We start from the raw sequence: 19,900 nt of genomic DNA on the forward strand, positions 1-19,900 counted from the left end.
TGGGTAACCCAAGAGTACTCATAAGTAATGATTTGGTTATTTGCTTGTCAACATTGAATCACTTTGTATAGTCTTGTGTTTTATCAAACACACAAATAGATGTATAGATCACTATAGGCCACTCACTTATCCAAAAGCCCCTTGATTGTCTTATTTATGCAACGTTATGTTTGTATCTTCTACAAAACCTCCCTATTTTCCTTAATTTCTCAAGATCCATGACACATTTCTATGGCATATCTTTTTTATTTTATTTCCGTATTTGTGAAATCTCTGTGAATACTTTTGAAAGTTATTTGTTTTCAAAATAAAGTTCAGAATTTGATTAGCATGACTTCTCGATTCAAATCCTACAATCTTAGTCTTAAGGCATTCGAATTTTCTAAGATGTTGGTACATAGAGTTAGGCTGGAGGACCCATTGAATACTAAAATCTAGTTTCATTTTCAGGATATCCACTGTAAAGATTCATGGGGAAAATGTATTTATAATGCATTTCATAGGATATCATTTTAATGTGTATTTTGAAACCTCAGATGGATCTTGGTGGGTCGATGAACCAACTCCCATTGCTAAAAGTGTTACGATAAATTCACATTTTTTTACGTACGTCATCCTTATACTTAATGGGACTATTTGTGTTGCTCTGATGTATGGTGTGTAATATTTTCAATTTCTTTCTAAATCCACTTGGATAGTGGACGCTTTAAGATAACAGGACCCATTATGAGTAGGGGGCTGCTGTAAAAAGCCTGGAAAGGGTCACTCAAACCCCTTTTACCACACCACCATACTGCGAGTTTGGCAGCAATGTGGATGGGGTATAACCTGTACTTGAATTGAGGTATTCCCTCCATAATCATGGTAAGTGTTAGAGGAATTACTTCACGTGGTAAACACTCCAAAATCCCCATGGATTCCTATGGACTCTAAAAATGGGGATGAACATTGCCCTTCTGCCACTTGTAATTGGGTGGGTTGTGCCTAATTACAAGTGGCAATGACGGTATTCAGGTTTGGTGGTAATTTACTGCCATGCCTCTAGCGAGCCCCAACGTTTTTGATGGGTCATCAATAGATCCTTTGCATTTGAAGACTAACTTTGCCAGTGAGTGAGAGTTTGATGGAAGTGGATAACTTTTGGATGTTATAGAAAAGGCTGTCTTTTAACAAATTACATAAATGAAAAAGACGTGAGTACCTAAAGAATCTCAAATCTCAAAAAACATGCAAAGTGAAAGCAATATTGCACACGAACTACCTTGCAGAATACAAAGATGATTAACATTTTCATGAAGACAAAACATTTTAACTTAATTTGTATGGTGAGGCCAAAGGATTGATTTAATTTGTACAAACTTATCTTTTGTGGATGTGTTTATTGTTTAAAACTGAGTGGTTAGCAAAATGGTATCTGTTTCACAATGTGCATGTTTATGTTTGTGGTATATACATATTTCCAAGAGTACGTTTTTTAAAAGATAAACATTGAATGTTTAACCTACCTTGCCAATAAAAACTGCCTGGCCCTCCAACTACAAGATCTCCATCCTGCAACAGAGGCAATAAAACATGAAAAATAATCAGAATGCAATTGTGATGTTATGCAGTTTCAACCTAAAAATATACCCTTGTCAAATTCTGAACTCCTGTTAAAAATCCTATCTCATAGAAATACAATACAAGAAATGCATATGCAAGATAAGTTGAAACAGATTACCACACTCAATTCAATGACAAAAAAGAAGTATGAAACTTAGTTATGTACTAATCACAGCTCAGCTGAGGTCGTGTTCATTCACCCATGCCCAGTACTCTGAGAACATCCCGTAGGCCATGCAGGCATAGCTTTCCATACTTGGAACTAGCCCAAAACCATACCAAAAGTTCCTTGCAAGAGTATCATGACTTAACCTGGAGCAAGCAGTGCTCTGGTCACCTTTGTGCAAGTTGACAAATCAGGATGGTGGCATCATCGAGCCAGAGTCTTTGTAAGAATGAGTATTTTCACTCAGCGATGTATGTATGCATGTATTGAAATTTCTAATGCGCGAACCAAGGCCCAGAGGCATCTGGACACTGCTGATGCCTAGGACTATTATGACACAGTGCTTTGTTTTGCTATTTTCTTCATGCAGTGCATGTTTTCAATCATGTGGAATAATTCTGCCAATCCCTGTCGGCTGCTACCACCAGTGATGATTTTTATGTGCTTAAAGGTATCCAAAGACTTCACAATACCATTTGAACAAGGAACAAACCTTTTAATCTTGGCCCTTGTTCCAATCCTGAGCTTTTCTGTCAGACCTTCTACAGAAGCAAAAGCCAAACCTCTGCTTCAAGAACAAAACAAGGACACCAGACCCAACCTCTTACCCACGTTCTACAGGAGTTGGGTGGCTATCTTGCAATGGGTCTGTCCTGAAAATCGTCATATAAAACACCAGCAAAGAAGGGATTTACTGAACATACATTTTGTTTGTTTATAATACATCTCATATAGAATTCCATATAAATTGAGTTTTGGTATGTTGAAAATACATCTTGTTTTATAGAGAATGGAATATTAATCGGGAATTTCACGGCTGTATTTTACCTATTTGTAGGTAACACGTTGGCTGGATAAACAGTTGACAACTAACGCTTAGTGCCTTAAAAAATCATGTTAGTATCAGAATAATAATAACTTCAGATAACAAGAAAATATACTTCAATAGGATTATTTTCGATGAGAAATGATCAACCAAGTGAAACAGACTAGACTATTTTATAAGAAATTAATGAAAATGTGCACACTTGGAAAAATCACTTTTAAATTGTGCTATGCTATTTTAAGACCTAGAAAAAATATATTCTATTGGTGATTGCAAAATTGTAAAAATATTGAAATTATGTTACTTGTACAACCGATATGTTTAGGGATTTTACGAATGCAGTTCAGCAATTGAGTTAATGTTGTTTTTTAAAATATTTTATTTGTAATTTTTATTATGCATAGATTTTTTTATGTATATTTTCATATTAATACGGCCTTTTATAAGATAGTGGCTGGTGCTGAGGCGCCCTCCTGTTTCCATTGATGGCTTCTGAATAAACTCTAAGTCTGGCTACGTGATGCAGGGACTGGGGAATATGGAATGTTATTATGAGGATGTGAACACCCTATGATTCAAGGGCAGGTAACACACATGAAGATGAATATTGATGGGCAGCGCCTGTCAATGCTCAAGGAAGGCAAGAGACTGCCACTCCCCATTCCCTTTTACCTCACAAGAATGCCCCTCCCTAATTGCCTTCATCACTTCAGGCTTCCCCTCCACCACCACAGTCAGTTTGATTCCATCATGGCCTGGCATCACCACAAAAGCCTTCCCCTATTATGACACTCTGCTCCTGTGCCACCCCAGAAAGCCACATACCCTTACAGTCTGCCTATCTTCAGTATAGCTTGCTTCCCAACAGTACAACCAGCCCCCACCACTACAGCTGTTCCACCAGCACTACACCCTGACCTATCTCTACAAGTGTCATCAACAACCGCAGACTGCACCCCACCACCACAGCCTACCCTGTCACCAAAGCCTGCCTCTGTACCATCCGAACATGAACCTTATACCACCTCAACATGCCCTCTGCTCAACCATATCCTGCCTCCAGCACCACAGCATGGTCTGAAAATCAGCACTGAGACAGATGAACCCTCGACCTCATCCTATTTAACATCTCAGCAGCATTTGGCACAGACACCCCACCACTTCCAAAAACGTAAACAAGCTGGCCTTAGTGATACAGCCCAACGGTGGATATGATATGATATGATATGATATGATATGATATGATATGATAGGTTATTTATAAAACACTTAATACCCAGAGGTTTCTAAGTGCGGACCCGGGATCGAACCTGTGCTGCTCTGTGTCGTCTTGCTTCCAAGGTGAGCATGTTGTCCCCGAGTTATCCTCTCGAGAGGACGATGACATTACTCCTCAATGAAAGGACAGATGCCACCTTTGTAGCCCCTTCCAAATCAACCCCAGGCAACATCACCTGTTGAGCATCTCAAAGGTCACGTGTATATCCTCTGCTCTTCAATGGCTGCATGGTTCCAGTGATGAGGCTCATGAAAGAACCTGGCTTCGTGTGCTACAACTCCACAGCCAACACTCAAATCATCTTCTATCTCTCCACTGACAACAAAATTCTTAACTACGCCAACTCACATATTACAAAGAAACAGACTCAACCACAAACAAATGAAAATCACAATCGGTCCCACGGAAAGAAGAAGCCTGGAACAAATGAATAGACAAGAGGCTGATCAAACGACTAGCCAGCTGACCCATGTAGTGAGCCAGCAATAAACACAAACTTTGCAAAGCTACAATGCCTCGGTTTACCTATCAGAGTATCACCAAACAAGCAGTCCCACCAATGGACCACATAGATGGAAGGCACCAATGGCATAGCATCACCTGATGCCAATGGTAACAACCAGTTAGCGAGTTAGCCTCTTACCCTGAGAGACACCATAACCCTTCACACCAACATAGCACTGTGTGCAAAAAACCTTTTATCACAACCTATGCATGAATGACCATCAACTGGCACAATAAATACCTGTCCCAGGTACACCCAGGCCTGGCCTCATCAAACACCATGCCAGAAAAGACCTAGAAAGGAACCCACATGCAGTGTCCAGTATCTTCCAATCTGCATATAGCAGCAACACCGCAGTATGAGCAACCTTGCTCTGCTCCCTGTACCACTACTACCATTGCATGCCAACTAACCCCAGCCCATCTCGTTTAGTGCCGAAAGCACCAAGAGGCATTACAAATGGCACCATAGCAGACTTGATAGTGTAACTGCTTGCCTCCCCATCATTACAGCATGACTGCTCACATCACTAGAGTATTAGAGCACGGTATGCCCCCCAGCACAGCTTAGCCCCAGCTGCTCAAAATCTTATGAAGGCAGCAAACCACAATCACACAATATTAACAAGGAGAGGTAAAAGTGCCCATTAAAATGGATGCCCTTTTGTGAGTCATCAGTTTGGCGGCTAGATAAATCACAAATCAGTCTTTCCTCTCTCTTCACCTTTGAGGTACTTGGAGCATAGTTTTTTTGCCAGCTCCTTTGTGGACCTTAAGTACAAATGAGTTCTCACTCTAATTTGTTCCTTATTAGTTATTTGTATTTCATGTTGTGCTGACTAAAAAAGAAATCTAGAACTTTTGTGCTAAATGTACAATAAAATCTGAGCATAATGGATCTTGGCAGTGCTTTGGTACATAGGTATAACGGAATCTAGCACTGCCAAACTAATTGCGTATAATGGAATCTGACCATGCATTGCTAACCGGACATAATGCTGGATTTACCAGGCTAGCTGGGCATAATGCACACCAGCACTGCTCTTTTGACTGAACATACAAGAATTGGCTTCAGTGTGCTAACTGGGGATTGTGGACTCTCACTCAGCTTTACTACCAAGACGAATGGAAGATCAGCCTGCCAGGTTTCTCAAAGGCATGGTGCCAGCAGCCTGAAGCATTGAACAGGAAACGAGCCCCAACCTTAAATGATATAGGATCACTTCAACAAAAGACCTTCTCATTGTGGGAACCAAATCACTCTTGCTGTGGAGCGTTGTTTTAGCACTCTAGAAGTGTGTCTCCTGAGCTTGGGAGGGGCAATATTCCCATTCCAGAGAATTGCAAAAGCCATAGAAGAGCATTTCAAGGAAGAAAATAAATGTCATCTGCTCTGTTCAAACCCTGAGACATGGAAGACACAATGCTTGCACAGAGTTCTAACGGCGTAGGCCGATCTCTGCAAGATCGGATGGAGAATGCCTCATGGAGACAGCAAATGGAAAACGTTCCTTGCTTTGATGCCCAATCAATAATAATAACTTATCGTTTATATAGAACTTGTTTTATATACCATTATTATAATCCATTCGAAATTGGAACTCATTTGAACCAGAATGATGAAAGCCTGAGTCGACCTTGCCAGGATTCGAACCTGTGACCTGCAGATCACACACAGATCACAGCGACGAGCACTCAACCAGCTTATCAACCAACCAATCAATCAGTCAATCCATCCTTCATTTGTAAGAGCACTCGTGTGCTGTACTGGAGCAGGTTTGTGTTACAGCTTGGCTGCTGCAAAGAAATAGTAGACACAGTACAGACAGAATCAATGGCACTATCATATGAGCCATACATGGAACATAAAAGCCACAAATGGTTCAGCTTGGCTTGTAACTTCTCTTCGGGGACGCGAGTGGGTGTGATCAACCAACATGAAAAGGACCCAAATCAGAATGAATGGAGTGCCCATGAGCAAGCATCACTAGAAGTAATGAGATCAGTGAGGGAGGTCTCCAGTGCAGAGGGAACTTCCAGACCCTGCCACTGGTAGAAGTTCATTCAAGTTCAAAAACATTGCAGGGGCACCAATCCGTACAATGATTGCTCTCTTGTCAGTAGTAGTGGCAACGCTTAGTCACTACTAGCAGGTATGTGTGTGCAGATGTTGTTCCCGTGGGCATCGTTTTAATCATCAACCCTTATAGTTGAACAACCATAGTGTGACAGAGGAGGGTGTAGGGCCCAGTGGATGGAAAAGGTATCTATTATACTGTAAGAGTTAATCCCTCTGTCATTTGGAGAGCCCGGCTGCGGTGCATTGGGAGATGGCAGACACAGACAAACCATGAGTGCACCTGCTACCAGCATAATCACCAACCTTGCACGTGGTGCTTGCTGATGTACACACGGTGAGCCATGTCAGTCCCCAAAGCCATGGGCACCTTACCTCTGTGTCTCTCTCTCTCTCTATGAAGGCACATGCTTAGCCCCACCAGCACACTAGCCCCACCCCTTCCATTCTGCATCAGGTACCACTCATAGAACTCAATGGGCTTAGTGACCTGATGGGGAGTGATGGCTGATCAGAGGATATTTCAGCTGTCTCTAGCTGTAATGTCTAACGCCTCCAACCTAGACCATTGTCCGAGCACCATCTGAGCACCCGTCACCATGAGCGTGTGACCCGGACACACTGATGAGTGGGCATCAAGACTTCTTCAGACACCCTTTTTGACCAGGTCCTACTGGACTGGAGACATTACATATTATTATTACAAGATGCATTTTCCCAGAGGACCCAATCTTGCTGTAGACTGGAAATCTTCGTGTGGAGCTAGCATGCACCCCAGAGCTATGTCTGGCAATACTCATACATTTATTTACAAACCTGTTTTGCCACCATAGACACTGATTGGCTCAGAGACTAAATGCCCATTGTAAGACTCCACTCACCTGTATTGTTTTAATTAGGTGAGGTTCTTGGGGCAGGTGTAACCTGAATTTTGATGGATAGGGAGAATAAAGACTCTTAGCGAGGGATTCTGATGATTTACCAGGTGATATGGTATTAGGCTTGGCTAAAAGCATGTAAGGTCTACAGAGATCCCAACCTCACCACAGGCATACACATACTGATTCAGTGGTGATGACAGTGGATTCCCTGCATACAGCGGAGAAACTCATAGAGCAAATTTCCCATTTAGGTTCCCGCTCTAAGCCGGGAATCCGGCATAGAATTGGATTGATGCAGGAAAACACACAGCAACAGTATTTCGCCATGTTTCCTGCACCCACCCCATTTCGCGTACATCTAAGGAGTTTCTAGGTATGCTTGACATGATCCTTGTTCGTATGAAACATCAACGTCGTGATCGGTTTTGTAATTTGATATGTTGCTTTTCACAAACCCCTGCTGCATGTTTTACACGTAGTGCAAGCAAATTGTCTACCATTAGAGACACTCCCGTCCCCTGCACACCATTCAAACTGAAAATACAGTCAAACGTTTTATACACATTTCACAAATGTACTTGTAATATAGTAATATACCAAAAGCACTGTTAATCAGCACAAGTGCATTTCAAGGTAGATCATCTGTCTATACAATCATATTTGTTCTATGCAATACACAATCCTTCTCCCGTACAAAGGGAGGTAACAAGCCAAATCTTGTATCAGAAGAACTTGAAGCTGAACGCGTTTCGGGGATACACCCCTTCTTCAGGAGCACTTAACTGTAAAATAACATATGAACACCCTATCAGGATTATGTTCTCTACCCAACTGAACAATTCTTACATGCATCAATAGGATACCATCACCTAGTAGATGTTACCAACCCAACACCGTTGTCTGCTCAGTGAAGATCATTTAGTGTACGTAATGTAGCAAGCATTTAGATATCGAACTTGGTCCCTTCATATAAGATATTGTGGATACCAGAAAGTTTGAAGTAACAAAATGCCATAGTGATCGACTTATTCGATATGTAGGTCACCTTCTGAAATGGTGGGAAAGAGCTAGCATAGAGAGGCCCCTTCATCCCGGGGTGTGACTCGGTAAGTCCTCTTGGCGCGTAGATAAAGTTCATCAAGCCTGTTCTCGATCTACCAACTCTGCTACTCTAGAGACCTCGGCACACTAAAAGGTGTACATATGTTCACCTTTATCCTGTGTAGAAGTGTTCCGAAAAAGTAGTGGAACTGTGGACTTGGCAGGGGAGAGGGTAGGCGGAAGCATGGTGGTACATGTGACATGGTGTTGCAGGCGGGGCATTGCAATTTTCCAAGTGGCTAGTAGCTAAGACTCCCATTACAACTTTACACTTGCACAAGGACATGCATTGGCAAATCCTCTGTGAAGAATGGTGAATATGGTACTAAAAAGTAGAGTAATGGTAAACTGGAAAAAATAAAAGTAGTGGAACACCGCTCCCGACCGTTCCCGCTCACCTCGATCACTGCCTTTATCCAAACAATTGAAAGCATTCGGCCTCCATTTAAACTAATTTTAGGATTTACATGATAACATGCTAGGAGGTGGGAGACAGTTCAAACAGGCATAGCTTTAAAAAAATGATTATTTAATATAAATCTTTTGTTATTATTATTATAATTAATATTATTGTTATTATTATTATTATTATTGTTATGGTATTTATTGAACGCTGAAGCAATGGAGTGCTTTACAGTCATAGGAGGAATAATAAGGTTAGGGGGCAAAGAAACAAGGGGGTGGGAATCTAACAACAGGGGAGCGGAATCAGACACAGAAAGCATGTGTTTTTAACTTTAAAACATTATATAGTGCTCTGTGCTGAAAACAAAATAAGAACACATTATAAGAAATCTAGGATATAACAATGGTATTAAGTTCATCATTACTATTTATTAAGTTCATCATTACTATTTATTATATATACAGTTATGCAAGGGAATCATTTTGGCACAGAAACCAATTCCTTCAGACAAATGATCATGAGCAAACCCTGCATGCGGGTGGGAACTCATGATGGAACATAAATGTCTTGAGGTTTTTTGTGGAAAGTGGATAAGAGCACTGGTATTTAGGAGGGAAACCAGACATGTTTTATGGGCTCGCGGCCTGACCACAGAGAAAGACATATCCCCGGATTCGCAGTGTTTGCAGAAAGGATCATGAAGCAGAAGTATAGTCATAGACCCTTAGGATAGACAAAGGTAAACATGGCTTTGTATAAATCACATACTCCTGGGGTTAGAAAGCTTGTAGGTGTTCATATTTTTGGCTGCAGAGGCAACCGAGGCCCAGGGTAGTACATGTGAATTCGCTGTGAGCCAGAAGTTGGTGAAATGTGGACGCCTTGATTAAAATCTGTCTCCTGAATAGGAAGCTTACAATCATGCCTCTACGCCTCTCCTGCTCCCTGCTGCCAACATACAAAGCGTTTAACCAAATGCAAAGGGACTGCATACTAAACAAAAAGAGAGCTACACTGTGCCATAGGCGCAGATGTATGTTTGCATGACAGCTTATAAAATATGTTTGCCGTTCTGTGAATTGAACCGTTATTGCCCCATATGTATAAATGAACAAGCACGGAAGCACCAAACATCGGTTCCATGTCATTTCGACGCCAGTAATTCTTTCAAAGAAACAAAGCTGGCTGCATAGGTGTGAACGCACCTAGATTCGATTTTTTAAACAAGGCACTCCAAAGCACAAAAACGAAAATAGCTGCAAAGGTCTGAAAGCACCTAGATTCGATATTTTAAACAAGGCACTCCAAAGTGCACAAATTAAAATGACTGCACAGGTGTGAAAGCACCTGGATTCGATTTTTTAAACAAGGCACTTAAGGGATGCATAACATGGTGGTGATGTTGTGGCTGGTGGACAGGTATCTATCGATGGGCAGAGGGGGAAAAGCATGCAGCAGTAAGAACAGGGTTAGTGTCTCAGAATGCAAAATGGAGCATTGTGTCTCAAGGCTGCTTACTAAGGCGAGTGGAAGTTCTATGGATCCATCAGAGTTGAAAGTCCTGGAAAAAGTTGTATAGAGTGGTGCTCTGTCACTCTCCGACATGTTCAGACAGGGTCCTTAGTGTGGGCCATGCTAGTGGGCCGGAGATTGCCTGCCGGAATCGGCCTCCTGTTGTTGTAAAAACTGCAGGCGTCCAATCACGCGGTCTCCCCCTGGGTGCACAGCAACAAAGATCAGCTGTTCCAAGCTGGAAAGGAGGCCGCTGCCGGCTGTGTGCTCCTGGAGGGACTGCATGCAGCATCCTCAGGAGACAAGGAGGGGGAAAATATCCCTCGAGACACACAAAGCACTTAGGTACAGGGCCGGGGAGGGGGATGGTGATCCCCTGCCGGCATTGGTCTTCTGTTGTAAAAACTGCAGGCGTCCAATCACGCGGTCTCCCCCTGGGTGCACAGCAACAAAGATCAGCTGTTCCAAGCTGGAAAGGAGGCCGCTGCCGGCAGTGTGCTCCTGGAGGGACTGCATGCAGCATCCTCAGGCGACAAGGAGGGGGAAAATATCCCTCGAGACACACAAAGCACTTAGGTACAGGGCCGGGGAGGGGGATGGCGATCCCCTGCCGGCATTGGTCTTCTGTTGTAAAAACTGCAGGCGTCCAATCAGTAAGGGTGGGTAAAATGTCTGTTTTTGGTACCATGGATCAGAATGGCAGATCAGCTCCAAAATCTGCCACTTCTACTATTCCGCCATGCTGTGGAATTCCTCTTTTTGATGCCTTTTGCCTGTTAGATTTCGCAAAATGTTTCTGAAAAACTTTTGCCACATTAATATTTCATTCAATAAGCAGGCAAGAACATTCCATGCACCTTGATTGGACGGAACACCCGAAATAACAGACAATCAGGTGACCAGAATTGTAGATATTTGAGATAAATGACTACGGCTCTGCAGGAGTACAGGGATGAGTAGTGGCTAATCTGCCAACTCAGCCCCAAACTACTACTATTCCTTGGAGTAGACCAATCATAAGAAGAAACAGGCACAGCCTGAAAGATAACCCTCATTCTCCTCTTTTGGTAGCCACGCTGAGGGCAGGCTAAATCCTTAGGAGGAGTACACTGCTTCCAAAATGAAATGATGGCCAATCAAGTTTATATACAAATATAGGACTTTACTCAAACAGTCACTGCAAAGAAATGAATTAAAAGCACTAAAAAGCCATCCCTGTAAAGGAAACACAGCTTATTCAGAACTAGATATGAACGGCTAAGTTGATATGCAGGGGTGTTCAGGCACGGATTTCTGAAAATGTCAATGATCAAGGATATTCCTTCAGAACGAGGTAGAGATGGGAGGCCCAAAAGTCACGATTGATCCATTAAGTAGACCATGGTTACAGGGCTGCTTCACAGTATCTTAGGTTTGGTCTTTGGTGCTTGACAGCTTTGAGCTGGGTTCCCAGGTGCTTTTGCCCCAGTCGAGCTAGCTTCAAGATGTTCGAGTTGATGCAATCTTGCTGGCGATCAGAGCAGAGTCAGTTCGATGATGTGGTCTCCTGTTGGTTTGAGTGGGCATTCAAGACGGTTGAGATGATGGCTTCCAATGGTTTTTAGAGGCAGTCAAGTCGGCGGTGAGAAAATGGCGCTGCTGGGCAGAGTTGGCATTCAAATTGGGTGAGTCAATGCCTTCCAGCAGTTGGGTCAAAACTCGGGTCAACTGCTCCTACGATAGCAAGCCCAGAATCAGGTTGAGTCAAACTGCTCCGCTTCAATGGGTTGAGTCGGCGTCTGGATGGCTTAAAGTGTAGCAAGAGATTCAAAGTTGTGTAGAGTGCCAAAAGCAGCACCATGGCTCCTGTGGTGACTTGATGTGTGCAAGCACGGTCAATCCGGCTCAAAGGTGTCCTGAGGCAATGAAAGAGGATTCTGCTTCTGGACTGTTAGGTTGGTGGGAGGTCCAATATAGTGTCACCGGGACAAGGTGAGCCCTCCGGTTCTGCGCTTCCACTCCATGAAGTAGGCTGCAACCTACAGGAGATCCTCCACCTCCAGTGACTAGGGTGCTGGTTCCAGTGCAGCCAGCAGAGAGGCCTGGGTTCACAGCAGTTCACTCTCACTTTACCCTGGGGATGGCAAGGGGAAATAATGCCTCTGCTTTCAATGCCTTCTGTCTTCAACTCCCTGGAAAAGGACATGGAGTAGACTTTACTCCCATCAGAGGTCCAGTGGATCCTTCTAGTCTTGACAGGCCAAATATCAATCAAAGAAGGAGAGAGTGCCACCTTCCTTATAAAGGCAAAATGTCACACAGAATTGGTCCAAAGCAAGCATGCTGTAACGGGTCCACTTAACACTGTTGTGGCATCTGGTCTCAACAACAAATATATCTCCTGCTTCTCTATGCAAATCCATTGCTTCATTAGCAAATCAAAAGCTGGTATGGCTAAGTATAAGAGCTAAGCATAAGTATAAGAGCACAATAGCACATAAGACCGTTGCACCCTAAAAAATAGAACCGTCCTTCTGCTGACAGAGTTTGCATTTCTAATCAATCGACCGTTGATGAAAGAATTCAATCTAGCAGATCAACTGGCTCTCCTCAGCCACAAATATGAACGAAATCCGCCACGTGATTTTTGCCGATTTATCAAGTACTTGAAATTCTTCTTTAACATCTAGTATTGTCCCCAAGCAAGTAAAATTGAGTGTCAAAAAACCTCTTTGAAAATGTCCAGTTTGAGTCCTGGAGTAGCATGAAATGTTAGCTCTATTTTAGATCTTCCTTGCATAGTAAAACTATGAGAGAGTGTCTAGCCAAAATGCACCTTGTTGCCAAAAAAACGCAATTACTCCAAACCTGACAGGCTGACTTTCATCCATGTACCGGCCCAGAAGCTGCACTGATTGGAGTCCTGTTGGACCTGCCTGGTGCCACTGGCAATGTGGACATTGCTGCGCTGATCCCATTGGATCTATTGGCTGATTTTGATATTGTTGATCAGAGTCTTTTAGACTATCTTGCGCTGCCAAGAGAAAAAAGGAGTCAACCAGTGGTTCTTGGCCCCTTTGAATCGAAAGAACTCCCCTTAACATGTGGCGTTCCTTAAGGGTGAGTGTTTTTTCCATTATTGTCCAAGCTACATGTCTTCCCACTAGCCTTTCCAGTGGAGCCTTACAGACTTTGATTTTACACTTATGGTGATGATCAAGACTCCATCCTACGGTTTGATGAGCACAGACAAATACAGAGCGATACCTTCAAATCCTGTCTGATTGCAATAGTGTAGCGCATGAGCATTGACTGTTTGAAGCTTAGCAGAAAGAAATCAAAAGTCAGACTACTGGCCCCCATGCATGAGTCCCAGTGCAGGGCAAGCTCAAGCAGTATCAAGCAGTGCAAAATCTTGTGATAAAAACGAATGCAACCTTACCCATGAGTGCACAAACTACATTGTTTGCCAGAGTGTGATTTCATCTGCGCCGACTCCTTAGCAGCACAGCGAACTCTAGTCAATGCCCTATTTTCTTTGAGGCTGGATCATTGTCATACACTCTATCTCAATCTCCCGGATTAAACGTCTTAAAGTATTTTTCTGTAACACATTAGACGCTGCTTATTAGTGTTTTTGAATCCAAACATGTACTACGTAGATTATATGCATCACATGTTCCATGTCTTTACTCCACTGGCACTTGTTGCGCAAGTCTGTCCCATCAAGACCTGCTTCTTCGAAGGGGGGTTCCCTATTCACACCATCCCCCACCTCGTTGTTTGATATAGGGGTGTTCACCCCTTCCACCTTTAACTCGCTGCCTAGCCACCATCCGGATGCCCCTGTGCTTCCTCTTTGCGCTGTTAGACTTCTGTGGCCTTGCCCCCACTACCGCTGCATGCACAATCTCCGCCCTGCTCTCCCATGCGGACCAGAAGCCCCAGCATAGCTGCATAACCCTTTGCATCGTGGTGAAGTCCAGTGATGCAAACACCTTGTGCTAAATCACCGCACTGCAAAAGGGCCATGAAAGCCAAGACACTGCATCCGCAACTGGAAGGTCTCTTAGATTCGATTGAGCAAGGGGAGAGATATTAAAGTGGATAAGCAGGTCTGCCCAGGTATGGTGGGGAATAAAATACTGCACCCATACGTAAGACGGATAGTGCAAGTCAGCTCGGCATTCCACAAACTTATAAAGGAACTTGGCCTTCGACGTCATTCCTCTATTTCATCACAGAACTCATTGGGGACTTGCAATATCCTTATCATGTATGGTAGGGGGTAACTTTATCCCATACATTACAGTTCTTATGCATGCATCTCAATATCACATGATACGAAAATACCAATACACATTTACATGGACACTCACTCTTGGGTTATTAGGTTCCATTCAATCGTTTTAATGCAGCTTTGAGTGGTCCTTGACACATTATAAGTTGTACATATAGTTCCAACCTTCCAGCATTCTGAATATCGTAAAATATTTGTGCGCACCTGTTTTTAAAAAGTTCTACATTGTTTGGAAACGTGCCCTTTAAGAATGGGAGCACATATGCACAATTATTATCTTACAGCACCCTGGCATAAGGCGCTATATAAATAACAAATAAATACAAATAGAAATATGCGACTGCTATTCTGATGTATTGAAGAAGTAAATCAGAGATTATTATCGAGTAAAATAAGTCTGTCTCTTTTTACCGGGAAGACCTGCTTTGAAATTCTTTTGTTAGCAATTGTAGCTACAGTCATTCCACCTCACCTATTTTGCATTGACACAATCATTGGTTGCTGTGTGTTTTTATGTAGTGCCATGATACAGAAAAGCAGGCAGGGTTCTGCTGCCGGCTAAGCAGCCATATTCATAAGAGCCAGCTAACTTTTTTCCATCATATTTCCCAAAATGCCGGAATCATTATGGGGTGATGCTAAAGTGCTTACTGGGCATAGCTTGTGTTGTCTTCAATACTAATTTCTAACCAGTTCTCTGCAGTAATGATGTAGTATTTCTATCAACGAGAGAAGATATATAATAATAATAATATTTTGCATGTATATAGCACTACGAACCCTCAGGCATCTGAGCCCTGCTTATTATTACCCATGGTGTGTGGTGCTCATTTACCGACCTCGGAAGGATGGCAGGCTGAGATTGGCCCTGCCAGGATTCAAACCTTCGTCGGCAGGCTATGCACGATGTCAAAGGGAGCACTCTACTCGCTGTACTATCTGACCGGCTATGAAGTTGCACAACTGTCAGAAACGGAGTCCATCCTTCTCTTTGGAAGAGCAAGGAAGAAACTGAAGTGGGAGAATGGAAAAACAGGCTCCCGTCCCTCCCCTCTCGCGCCTGGCCTAAAGGATCACGGCCCAGGCACCCGCCACGAGAAGAGTTTGCCCATCTACCAGACGACCAAATACCCTGGTACAGGAACATACGGATGTGTCCATCTGCCTGCCCAACAGCACGCCCTGCCCATGCTGACACCTGCGGCACGGATCAACTAGACTAAAACCAACACGTCGTTAGAGATGCCATGACGACCTAGCCAACGGTCAGCACACCTGTGCAAATATACACACTCCCGCACCAATCTACACGAAGAATATACTCAGTGCTATAACGTAGGCGACATACATACTCACGGACGTGCATCTTTATTATTTTCCACAATAGGCTCTCAAAATGCAGAAACGCAAGACGCATCATGAACTCATCTAAAGAGCTTGCTTACGCTTCTCTTAAACCCAGGTACCATAATGAGAAATATAACGAAGACACGATACTGGTCATAAGACAATATGATACTATAACCTAAAGCGCCTGTGCACCAAACGGTTCCACCTATACACCAGGCCTTAGTAGGCCGCAAGCAAGAGCTCCCATGGACGTTAAAAGAACAAGAGTCAGGTTGCTGATCCTGCAGAATGAGCCCTGCGAGAGCAGACAGCCAAGGTCGCAATGTTGCAAACCCACATTCCGAAAGCAGACCATCAAGGGCACGATGTTGCAACCTCGCACGCCGCGCACCAACGTTAAAGTCACACCTGCAAAATTAAACCAGGCACACAGTAGAAAAACAATATTAATTGTGCAAAAGTCTGCCTCAAACACGGTCCCACCTCACGTGACCAAGCCGAACCTGACAGGATGCCAAGTCCAGGAGAAAGAAGGCGTCTGGATCCCTTGGTACAAGACACAGGCAGACACACTTAAAAGGCTCAATGGACATCTGCGACAGTGGGAGTAGTCGGCCTTCCAGCTCATGAATAAGTCCTCACATTGTCTGCACGTACCCATAGTGAAACATTGTTGCAAATGACAGGTACACCGAGAGCTGGGAACAGCGATGGTCCCAAGCTAGGAAGCTCACGGGCGCACCAATCAGAACATGGGGCTCTTATCACTGACGCCATTAACATTGACCAATCATCAGTAGTCTTCATGTAACAATTCTCATGTATCTAATTGTAGGGACAACCCAGATATATCACCTGACTCACCCTTGTCCACTAATATTGTTCTCTATACGTATGCTATACTAACCCTACCACTCGAGCAACCAATTAAGAGTGGCAATAGGTTTTTTGCTAACTTTCTAAGGTGACGCAAGTAGCGCGTCATACTAAGGTAAAAAGGGCCTGCGAGCCCCACGATTGTGTGTGTGTCAGGACGGACGCGTACGATCCTTGACCCATCCCTGCCGTTTTTGTTTAATAAACAGCAGAGTCACCTTGCTTCTTGTGTGTGTCTCATACTCTATCTCATCTGGGATATACGGGAGGAGTTGGGGCCTCCCTGCCCGGAGGTCTGCGGACGGCCCGGCCGACCCCGGCAGAATTCCCCCCGACAAGTTGGAGGCACTGCTGAGATCTGTTTAAGATCCGCCTTTTTTATTTTTTACTTTTTCCTGGCACTCCGGTTGCGAGGAGGCCCGGCGGCGCGGCCCCCTCTGCCGTCGCCCCCTTCTGAGGACTACAGGACCATCGCGGAGCTGCGAGAAGACCGGACAGCGCAATCCGGATATTGGCCCTCGGGAGCCGGTTGAGAAGTATCCCGCCCGCGGTTGGCGAGTGTCCAGACGTGGTCCAGACGAGGGGAGGTGACGAGCCGCTTGGAGGGGTGCACGCAGTCGAGCGGCCCCGCATCAAGAGAACTTGGTGAGCATGCCACGCACAACAAGCAATGTGAAATCGTGAGGGAGGGGGGAGGAATTAAATAAGGGAGGCGGGAGGTGTTGCACAGGTGCGCGGCGAAGGTTCGACAACTTAGTGTTGGAAATAGAATGAATGGTAGTCGAACAAGTGCGAGAGCAGTCGACTACGTTACGCGAGAGAGGGGGGCGGAGCACGAAAACATCACGTGCGGCCGCTCGTAGAAACTGATTGGCCTAGGTAGCGACTGCGTGCAAGGGTGGGTGTGTGTGGTTTCCTACGATTTGGCATTTATTGATCAATGAGTAGATGAGGATCCCTATTGTTCGAGCAAGAAACTCGATAGGTAGATGACGTTTCCCTGTAGGCGGTAGCTAGCTAGTTGCCTAATACGGAAGATAATTGGCTGGTTAAGCCCTCCTGTCGAGGGGCGTATCACACGCGAGGCGACGCAGTGTGCGCAGTCTGATTATATTATTGATTTGATTACCTTGTTCCAGGAGTGACAGGAAGACAGCTGTAGGGTTAACGGGGGTAGATTGAAAGTGCATTTTGAACTTAAAGAATATATGAAGAACTTATCAGTAGCTCGAAGAGATCAGTGACGTCACCAGTAGGGCTTCCATAGGATATCCCGAGCACAAGGCATCTTCCCTCCTGAGATTGGTGGGGAAGAGAATTGTGGTAAGGAAGTGGAAACGGAGATAAACGGCAATGAGTTGATCGGGGAAAGGCGAAACGGGGAACATGGCTGCGCACGGAGAACGCCGGCCACGACAAGTGTAGAAGGGGGAGGAGCACATGAAAATAGGATGACTGTATAAGAACTTCATAAGGGGTACGCAGCCGCAGGGGGCTACGTGCGCCTCGGCCGCAGGGGGGCGTAAGGGTGTTGTATAAAGAAAGAAAGACAGAAGGAAATATACAAATGTAACATACTATATTTTTTATCATTTTTCTTAGCGGACTATCGTAAATCCCCAAACTTACGGGGCCAGGTAAACGATATAAGGCTGTATATTGTAAACTGCTGGTGAGATAAACTGCTACCAGATAGGGGAAGGGTAACAAGTGGAGCGCTACTATGTCATACGGGACAGGATCGGGAGGGTGGGGGAACACCCTCACTACCCCACTACAACACATCTGCACAACACTGCCACCCCATAGGGAGAAACTGATTAAATATAGCATAGAATGGACCCAGGGGACGGATAACAAAATGCTAACACCGTGGCCGCCTAATGGTAGCTTCGATCCATATGTCCAACATTCATTATTAAACCATCTGCACAATACATATAAAGGGAAGAAGTTGGCAAACCATGTGGAGGTGTTTAACTTATGGAGGATGTTCCAGGGGTCCCGACCAGGACCAAATGGAATGTTCACTATGGGGGAAATACCGGAAGAAAAAGAGATTAAGGAGGGAGGAGAGGATGGGAAAAAGGGGAGTGAGGACCCAAAGAACACGGGGAACAGAGGAGAGGGAGGAAAAAAGAATAATAAAACAGATGAGATAAAAAAGGAACCGAGCAACGAGATACCCATAGCAAGGGGGGTGAAAACAGAGGGAGGGGGGTTGTACCCTTTAAGAGAATTAGGAGAAATAGAAAGAGGACAGTTAAGGGCGGCTGAGGGATACTCGAACCCGGCATACAGCCCTCCACCATATGTGGCTCATAGGAAGATGCCAGCAGGGGAGGGGAGGACTGGAGAAGACCAGACTGTGGAAATAGGAAATGATGAGTGGGTAGCTGCACAGATATTATTAAAATTACGAGGTTCATTAACAGGAGAAGAGAAGGAGGTAGTAAAGAAAACAGATGAGGATAATGCCAGGGACAGTGAAATGAGGGGGGAAGAGCTGTTACGACAACAGGAAGAGCTTTTGGAGGAACGACTAGCAAAATTAAGGGATGAGCAGAATGAATTGATCAAGCAGCTTGAAAGGGAGGAGAAAGAGAGAGCGAGGAAAAGGAAAGAAGGTAAGAACGAATTGGAAAAAATACGGGAACGAACGGAGGAGCAAAGGAGAGAAGCTGAAAGGGTAAAAGCAGCAGCAGAAAGGGTATCAAGAGTAGTACTGCGAGAAAAGAAAAGGGAAGAAGAAGAAAAAGAAAAAGAAATGGCAATGTGGAAGAGGAGATTACTATCAGAAACAACTAAGAAATACGAAGAAGGGAGGGTGATAGAGAGTATAGTAGAAAGAGAAAGGGTGAAATGGGAAAGGAAGAAGGAGGATGAAAGAATACTAGAACAGATGAGAAGTGAAGTGATGGAGGAATTAAAAAGGAAAAGGGAGGAAAATAGTAGGGAGATGGAGGAGAGAAATGAAGGAGAAAGAGAAGATAGGAGTAGGGAGAGTGGAGAATGGGGGAATGTATATAGAAACACAGAAG

The 19,900-nt window shown here is 44.2% G+C and overlaps 1 protein-coding gene across 1 annotated transcript in view; it reads right to left on the reverse strand.

Annotated features, from left to right (window-relative positions):
- The window catches only part of ITGA8 (integrin subunit alpha 8), a 791,003-nt gene that overhangs the window by 573,249 nt on the left and 197,854 nt on the right, over positions 1–19,900 (reverse strand). Inside the window, exon 6 of the mRNA XM_069648404.1 lies at positions 1,506–1,551. Coding sequence (XP_069504505.1) covers positions 1,506–1,551 — 46 coding nt within the window. The remainder of the gene's footprint in view (positions 1–1,505; positions 1,552–19,900) is intronic.

The sequence above is a fragment of the Ambystoma mexicanum genome, chromosome 2q (genome assembly GCF_040938575.1).
Source record: "Ambystoma mexicanum isolate Mex_15411 chromosome 2q, UKY_AmexF1_1, whole genome shotgun sequence".
Lineage (NCBI taxonomy): Eukaryota > Metazoa > Chordata > Amphibia > Caudata > Ambystomatidae > Ambystoma > Ambystoma mexicanum.